We start from the raw sequence: 9,080 nt of genomic DNA, 5'->3' as shown, positions 1-9,080 counted from the left end.
ATCAGCTTGTTTAGGTTCTCCTGTGAGATCATGTGTAACATGATAAAAAATTTTAATTCTGTGCATTCTCTATCTAGATGCCAAGGAACTAATTATGAATATTAGGAGAAAGAAGCTTTCAAATTCAAAATTTACATTTAATCTAATCTTCTGTACACTTATGTATTCTCATTAAATATATTAATAATTCTCCACCTTAGTCTGGAGGAAGAAAACAACAACTGCCTAAGAATTTAACACTAGTCTTTATAAAATCATCATTTATACAACAGATTCTGGAAAATGGTTTTTACAGAGAATGTAAGTGAACTTTTAAAAGAGGTTCAGGAACTCAGCTGAAGACTGTTTGAAAAAAATCCCAAATGTGAACAAATAATTACTAACAAAATGCAGTGAATAATTTCTACTCACTTCATACTTATTATTATTTCATCATAAAACCAAGATCATGAGAAGAACATGAGTTTATATAGCTCAGATTTGAAACTATGTTCACGTACTTTGCAGATAATGAAATTCATACTTTACCCGGAAAAGAGCTGAGACAGTCTGGAAAGACGAACCCTTCTTCTTCCCACCCTTCTTTCCACCACCAGCACCACCACTACTAGACTCTTCAAAAGCAAAGAATTTTTTAATGTTGTCTTTTTTGTTACATCTTTAGATATCATAGATGTTGGAAAAAAAGATTAGAAAACTAACCTGTTTCAGCTCCACCATAGGAGGCAAAAAGTAAAGCCAATGTCTTCACAGATGATTTCTGGTACAACCCAATGACAGTTTCATTCAGGGGGTCTTTGTTCTTCTCAAGCCATCCAGTGATATTGTAATCCACTGTACCAGCGTAGTGCACCAGGGAGAAGTGGGCCTCAGCCTTGCCTTTGGCAGGCTTGGGCTTCTGGAAGTTGCTGGACTTGCCCAGATGCTGATCATAGAGCTTGTTCTTGAAAGAGGTGTCAGTTGCCTTGGGGAACATGCACTCCTCTTCCAGGATGGAGAAGATGCCCATGGGCTGGAAGATAGTACAATAAAGAGAGAATGCCTGTAGAGTAATACGATCATGGCTCGGTCTTAAAGAGAATATAGTAAAAGACAGGAAGCTGATAAACAAACAAATACGCTTGCCATGAAGAAAAATTCTTTCTAAAATATTAGATTAAAAGATTCGTGTGTTTTACTTACACTGTGGGACAGTGATTCAGGAATGACTTTATGAAAAAAAAATGTTACAAATGAAGGAGAGAAAGATTATATTTTAAAATATCTTTCATAAAGGTGTCCATTGCATATTTACTTCATTTTCTATACTTTTAATCAACTCCCTAAATTATATGGAACTACAAAAAAATTCTTTCAGTTTCATCCACTCACAGGTCATGCACTGACTGTACTGGTCTGTACTTACTTTGCTATAAACCATGTAGAAAAAAGTATTGTCCAGGTTACTTTATTACAGAAATATAAGAAAACATTTTTATTTCACTTGTAAGCTGTTCTGTGCTTTTGGAAAAAAAAAAAAAAATCTTTTAATCAAACAAGTGGCGTTACCTTCCACACAGAGCTGTGTGAGGAATACCTTTCATAGTTATCTGTGGACTTCATTGTAACTCTAATACATAACAAGCATAATACTTACCAAGAGATATTTCAACAACTAAAACCAAATGTATGAAACTAACCACGAGAGACCTTTCTTTGAATAACATTTAAACTTTTTCAATTTAAAATTCTTGAAAATACAACATAATGTAAATTAAAAATTTACTTTCTCAATGAGCTCAATGCAGGCAGCCAGGTCCATCCCAAAGTCAATGAATGTCCATTCAATTCCTTCCTTCTTGTACTCCTCCTGCTCCAGCACGAACATGTGGTGGTTGAAGAACTGTTGCAGTTTCTCATTGGTGAAGTTGATGCACAGCTGTTCCAGGCTATTGAACTTTCAATGGAAAAAATACCCATCATCAACATTCACAGTTCTTGATCGTTCTCAACCCTTTCTAAAGCTCCCCAGTTAAAACACAACTGTTTTAGCATGACTACACCATGGCAGGACCTCTATGCAGCTCCCCAAACAAAACCCACCTGATTAAAATCAAAATTTTTTCAGAGCAGATGTTCCTAGTGAATCTCCTAGAGTTCATTGAGTACTTCGGCATATTTTCATTCAGCCCAAAAGAAGAGTGTATGTCTTGGTCTCCAATTTTTAAATGATGTCTTTGATTAAACACTTACCTATTAATTTCTTGGTCCTTTAAACAACTTGCACATCTTCAACCTGTTTTATGATTTTCAATGGATCTCCAAATTCTAGTTTTGCTCTAGGAGCTCTTATATAAAACTTTTGTAGTTAAGTTGGGTTATTTTAATCATTAACATTAAGATCAAACTGTTAAAATATGACAACATATACAATTCTATTTGCTACTTCACAAAAAGCATAACTATGTTCTTGTACTGATGAGGCTTTTGAGGATTTTGCTCAAAAGAAGATGAAGGATGTTTTTCCAGAAAATTGCAAATGACCAACATGTTAAACCTGCAGAAGAGTATTACTTGAAAGTCCTCTGATATAGCAGTCTTCCCCTGTAAGATCAGTCCTCAAACCTGGAGTCCTTACATCAAAGATCTCAAAGCCAGCAATGTCCAGGACACCAATGAAGTACTGTCTGGGCTGCTTGGTATCCAGCTGTTGGTTGATACGAACAACCATCCACAGGAACATCTTTTCATAGACAGCCTTTGCGAGGGCACCTACTGAATTGTTCACCTAAAGAAGAAAATGAAAACAGTATCTGGAGCAAATAATAAGGGATAAAAGTCAGAGATTCCCAGTCACCAACTGGTTGTTACCTGTTGCACAGTTTGACCTTTGGTCACATATTCATTCCCAACCTTTACTCGGGGGTAGCAGAGGGCCTTGAGCAGGTCTGCTGAGTTGAGACCCATCAAGTAGGCAGCTTTGTCAGCGACTAAGTACAAGGACAAGAAGACAGAAAAATTAAGACCAACAAGACATACAGCACTTTGAGTAAAGAACCCTTTCCCAAGCAATATTGAATTTCTGAGTTCAATATTGAATTTCCAAGTGCAATATTCAATGTCGTCATAAAATTCTGTTTACTGGATCTCAGAAGAAGAATGACAGCCATTAAAAGAAAATCAGCTTTGCTTTGAAACTTTTTAGGGCAGTACACCTAAATGCTATTTTTGTTTTCATAGAAGAATCTAGGAAGAATGTATTTATTAAAAAATCATCCTGAGCGGTGAAGTTCAACACTTCAGTCCAGAGCTAATTAATAGCTGTAAGCCAGGCAACAAACCACCAAAGTGTTAATAGGTTGGCCATCTGGGTGTAGTCCAAAATATACATTTATTTACTTGAGCTACCTGTGTTCTTTGTCAGCAGCTATAAACCTAAAGGGGAATGCATTCCAAAATTAGAGGTAAAAATTAAGAACTGCCCCTTTCTGGAGACTTATTGTTATGTCATAGCAGAAAGGCATATTCATTCCTTCAGGATCAAATCCTAAAATTCTGTTTTGAATCTGTTCATCTGAAAGCATTGGCTGGAAGAAGTTGACAAGGCTTATTAATTTTAAACTTTGTATACATTATACAACATTTAACTGGTTAAGTAATCAACTGAGAAGCAGAAATCTAAGTCAGTTGTTCTCTAGCACAGTGTACCTATGCTTCACTTAGAATGAGGTACAAATAATACAAGTGTGTAGTGACAGTTATGGGTTTGAATCTCCAAAGGTGAAGAAAGAAATTGAAGGAATGTTACCTTTATCTGGGCAAAATTTCAAAATAACATGTTTTATGAAGGAGAAGTTCTAATGTTGAACTTAATACCTCCATTTTCTTTAAAAAAGCAACCAGAAATATATTTTCTGAAAAATATTTCTTTTCTCAGAAGCTTTTTAATTTAATCCCACTGAGCAGGCTGGGCTATCCAGAACTGTGGTAGTCCCGGTAAGGATTATGACACATAGGCAATTTTTACCTCAAATAAAGACTAGGTAGTAACTGAAAAAAATTGTGTATTTTTCATGGCAGTTTAATGCCCATATACTAGCTCACCTAAGCACTTTTTACACATATCTACCGTTCTCTTTCTCCATCTTCCAAATAATGAATTTTTATTACTACTTCTACTTATAACAAGTCAGCCACAGACTTTGCTAATACCTTCTGTGCCATCTGGCTCTGCCTGCTCCTCTCGTTGTTTCTGCTTAAACTTTAGGTTGCCATAGTGCATGACAGCTCCTGTCAGCTTGTAAATGGCTGTTTTTTCATCAGCAGTGAACCCCAAGATGTCAATAGCACTCTGCAAGAGGAATAATGAAATAAAAGCTTTGTTTGGGAGAGATGACAATAGGTATAACATTTTTAATTGTTACTTACATCTGTAGCCATCAGCTCCTCCTGGTCATTAATGCTGGCAACAGTGATCTCACCTTGACTCACAAATGAGTAGTCATATGGGTTGGTGGTAATGAGAAGCATGTCTGAAAGTAAGTAGATGGGACATGCAGGCAAGTCGAGCAAGTAAAAGTGTGAGATGATGTTCAGCAATCTTCCTCCAGCGTAGTCGTTCTCCTTACCTATGAGCTCTGGTTTCTTGTTGGACATGATCTGATAAAATATGTGGTAGCTTCTTTCTGCCTTGAGCTGGAAAGTGACTCTGGACTTCTCCAGCAGATCTGGAGGCAAAATTTAACCAGAAACAACAACAACAACACCCAACCAACCAACCAAAACAAAAAACCCAACCAACCAACCAAATAAACAAAAAAAATAAAATAAAAAAAAAAGAAAGTAGGTAGAAGATGGGAAGAAAACCAGCAAAGGCAGCGTAGATGGTTGGGTGAAAAAGTTTGTGGATAAAAGGGTGAATGGATGGATTGTGAAAAGTTCAAGAAAGTGTCTTACATGTTTCAATATCAGCAGAAGCTAGTTTTCCTGTGGCACCAAAGTGAATTCTGATGAATTTACCCTTCAAAGGAATAGAAGTGTCTTAAGATTTACATCATAAAAATATATCTGAAATGAAGAGTTCTGCCATTTACTCCACTGGGCAGAAGATTTCTACTTAGATATATTTTCTTAAGAATCAGCTATAATTCCACCATTGACATAAAATCACCTTTTACATTTTTGTCCATGAAAATAATCAACAGCACCACAGTTGTATATTTTATACGTTGAATTTAAAAATGAGAAGGAATGGGTGGATTTCATTGCCCAAAATTTTCTAACTATATTCTTCATACAGGGAGCCGCCACTTTAATGACATGGAAATAGCCATTTAGCTAGTTCAGCTGCTTAAATCTGTCTTGCTATCAAATAAGCCATTTCACTTTGATTAATTAAATATGACATAAAGCAACTATATTATTCAAATAGAAACTCTCTCTCTCCCCACCCCCCACTGTTCCTTTCACCCTCTCCCTCCTTCTTCCACTCCCATCTCTCTCTCTCGCTCTCTCTCCATCTTTCATTCTTCCTTTTCTTTCTCCACCTCTCTCTTTCTCATCTTTCATAAAATCACAGAATTGTTTAGGTTGGTAGGAACCTTAAAGACCATCTAGTTCAAATGTCCCTGATGTGGGTAGGGACACCTTACACTAGACCATGTTCCTCGAAGCCTCATCCAGCCTGACCTTGAACACTTCTAGGGATGGGACAGCCACAGTTTCTCTGGGCAACCTATTCCAGTGCCTTACTACCCTCTCCAGGAAGAATTTCTTCCTCTTGTTCAATGTAGAACTCCTGGCTCTCGATTTAAACCTGTTACCACTTGTTCTATCACTACATGTAACCACCCTTGCTTTCTTCTTGACATTTTGTCTGTCTGTCTCTTAGCTGTTCTTAAACCATGTAATATATTATAGCAGAAATTGCATGTGATCTGTTGTTTTAATTTGCTTATCAATACAAAACAGATTTACTTTTGTTTATGGAACAACTGGTTTTGAAATCTGGAGAATTACTTTGGGGATAAGTGGTTAGTCATTACAAGAAATTTCAGTCTTACTCTTGAAAAACACAATGCCTGAACAACAGAAAAGTATGACTGCCATATATCACTGTACACTATTTTTTGAGGAATCATTTGATTAAACAACTTACAAAGCGTGAGGAGTTGTCGTTCCTCACTGTCTTGGCGTTTCCAAAGGCCTCCAGCAGCGGGTTGGCGCTGATGATTTGGTCCTCAAGCGTTCCCTGAAGGATTGTAATTATTGCTGGTTCTCATTTCCAAGAATGTCAGGAACAACGAAAAACATTGATTCAAGTTATTTTCTAGTAATTTGCCTGCATTTTGCCAGACTGCTCCTCTTTCTTCTTATCCCCACTTGCTGCAATTGTTGCAAAGTACTGGATGACACGCTTTGTGTTCACAGTCTTCCCTGCACCAGATTCTCCACTGTCAGAACAAAGAGAGAAGCAGAGAATGTGTGGTCAGGCAGGGTGTCCCCTGGCAACTGGCAGTCCTGCAGGGACCCAAGAGGAGAGTGTACATACGTGATGAGGATTGACTGGTTCTCACGATCTGTGAAAGAAGCAGAAATACAGTACCTCAAACTCAATGAACAAAACAGAAATAATGAAATGTAGTCAGGTACATTTAACATTTTGAACTCCATTATGTCACAGTGACAAAAACACCCAAACCAAACCAAACCAAACCAAACCAAACCAACCAAACCAAACCACACCAAAACAAAACAAGACAAAACAAAACTAAAGTGAAAAACCTCCACAGCACCTCTGTGAGTGCAGGGCTGTCTTTTACTTAAAATTGAAGAAACAATCATGTGAAGATATTAAAATGCACAATAGTATGCATCAGAACCATGAAAAGCTTTGAAAAAGTCTCCTCATATCACTAAGACAGAGTATCCCTCCAGAGAATTTCCTGGTACAATCCTTTTGAGACAGATGGAGCTGCTCACCAGTCAGCATGAACTGATAGGCATTGTCAGAGATGGAGAAGATGTGTGGAGGGGCCTCCTGGCGCTTCTTGCCTCGGTAGGCCAACACCACCTCGGGGTTGTACACTGGCAGCCACTTGTAGGGGTTGACAGTGACGCAGAAGAGACCCGAGTAGGTCTGTGAGAAAGGGAGACAGCACGTTGGCTTCCACTTAGCCTGGCAGAGCAGTTCCTCCTAGCTACCCAACAGAAGACCAATGCTGGTACTTACGTAGATCATCCAGGCTGCATAACGCTCTTTGAGGTTGTACAGCACAGCGGGTTCGTGGAGGTGGGTCATCATGGCCATGTCCTCGATTTTATCATACTTAGGAGGATTCATGGCAAAGATTTGATCTTCCTTCACTGTCAGAGTCTGGAGGAAAAAGGAAATACATACATGTCAGCTAAGAGCGGAAAGCAGAAATCAAATAGTGACCTGGAGTGTTGTTTCTTACTCACCTCTCCACCTTCAGTCTTGACAGTGACCTTCCCTGATTCCTTGCTTTGGATTGTCCCTTTCACAAAGGATTCCTTAGGATGCACCACAAAGACGGATGTCTTGGCATCAAAAGGCTTGTTCTGAGCCTCGATTCTCTCCTTTTCTGATTTCCGGAGGTAAGGAGCTGCCTCCCCAAAGACAGCCATCTCAGAGTCTGATGACATGGCTGCACTTTATGGAGGGGTCTTCTCAACAGCAATAACCTGGGAGGAACAGATATGTTGCTCAAATATGTCAAAAATTAAGCACTTGTTAGTAGAAGAAAAAATGGGGAAAGATCCTATATTAATAATATTCATAGGGTTTTTTTGAAGTAATTGTTTATTTTCACATTCGTGTGATTCAACATTTATTGAAAATGTGAGAATCATACTCTGGAAGATCATTTGGCTTAGGGTCTACTGTAGTGAAATTGCATTTGTAATAATCCACTGTCAATTAGTAGTCAAGTATTTAGGCATTGTATTGTGGTGTTAGGAACCACAAAATTCCTTTCAGCTGTTTAGGCACTCTTTTAAGATTCACTTGAAATTATTATAATGTAGTTTCTTCCCAAGTGATACTAATTCTGAAAGCTCAGAAGGTTCATACATCACTGTGTCAAGTGGCATACATACAACGCAAGCATCTTAATAGCTCAATTTCAGTCACTAAAACATTGTATCATTTTATTAATGAAACTATTATTTTAGTGAGTTCTTTAATCCAGTCATAAATAGCTACAATGTCTGTCAAAAGAAGAGCAATGCTGTTCCAAACACACTAACATAGGTCCATTTCTACTATTGCCTTTTACATTAAAAAAATAAAAAAAGAGAAAGTTTTAGAAGAAAACAAAGTTAAACACAAGCATTTGAAGCTCAACTCAGGAATTTAAAAAATAAGGAATTTTAAAACTAGTATTATCTTATGTGATTTTTAAAACATTTATTTCCCAGAAAAAAAACGTGGACAGCTTAGAAATTATTTATTTATTTTTATCCTAGAGAGACACACCCCTTATATACATGATATTTTTAATATTATATTTGTACAAAAATGAGAGAGTAACATTATAATTCTTTATTTCTTCCTACAGTAACAGGTGGTGACTTACAGAAGAGGAGGGCTACAGGTTCCGTTTTTTTGTGAAACAGAGAACAGGCAGAGTAGTAAGGGGAACAAACAACAGTGTTCAGTTTTACAGAGATGACAAGCAGAGCTTCATTGCTTGAGTTACAGCTCTTTCTACTCTTACTTCTTTAGTAATTTTGTGTCAAATTTTGGATAAAATAAGACTTTCATTCAAATGCTGGGAAGCCAGCATGCCTCGCCTCTTGTTAGGTCAGTTAAGCAGAAGTGAAGAATATCTCCACGGGGATTTTCTGGTCTGCCATCAGTGGTCAGAGACCTCAAACAGAGCCACTTAAAGACTGGACCAGATGATCTTTTACGGTTCCTTTCAGCCTGGGCTGTAACTCACTTGAAACCTTACCAGCCTTGGTCACTGCTCCACCTTCTACTGCAACCACACTGGGTTTGAAAATATAGGGTAAAACAGTGACTCAGCCATTCAGAAATCCCACCCAAAAGAACCTTTCTCTGCCCTCTAAGAATTAAT

At 37.8% G+C, this 9,080-nt stretch overlaps 1 protein-coding gene across 1 annotated transcript; it reads right to left on the bottom strand.

Annotated features, from left to right (window-relative positions):
- Nucleotides 1-6: 6 nt before the first annotated feature.
- Nucleotides 7-7,644, bottom strand: LOC104516743 (myosin heavy chain, skeletal muscle, adult-like; the record flags this gene model as incomplete). Its single annotated transcript, XM_010161176.1, has 16 exons — nucleotides 7,441-7,644; nucleotides 7,211-7,354; nucleotides 6,961-7,117; nucleotides 6,530-6,557; nucleotides 6,320-6,431; nucleotides 6,137-6,229; nucleotides 4,936-4,999; nucleotides 4,608-4,706; nucleotides 4,408-4,511; nucleotides 4,192-4,330; nucleotides 2,851-2,969; nucleotides 2,618-2,767; nucleotides 1,766-1,936; nucleotides 703-1,012; nucleotides 529-614; nucleotides 7-20 (listed from the first exon to the last, which is right to left on the bottom strand). Coding segments are annotated over exons 1-16 (1,994 nt in total), but the record flags the coding sequence as incomplete, so codon positions are not given.
- Nucleotides 7,645-9,080: the final 1,436 nt, after the last annotated feature.

This window comes from Eurypyga helias, unplaced genomic scaffold, assembly GCF_000690775.1.
Source record: "Eurypyga helias isolate BGI_N326 unplaced genomic scaffold, ASM69077v1 scaffold18631, whole genome shotgun sequence".
In the NCBI taxonomy this organism is placed as follows: domain Eukaryota; kingdom Metazoa; phylum Chordata; class Aves; order Eurypygiformes; family Eurypygidae; genus Eurypyga; species Eurypyga helias.
This window is presented reverse-complemented; position numbering and strand designations above follow the sequence as displayed.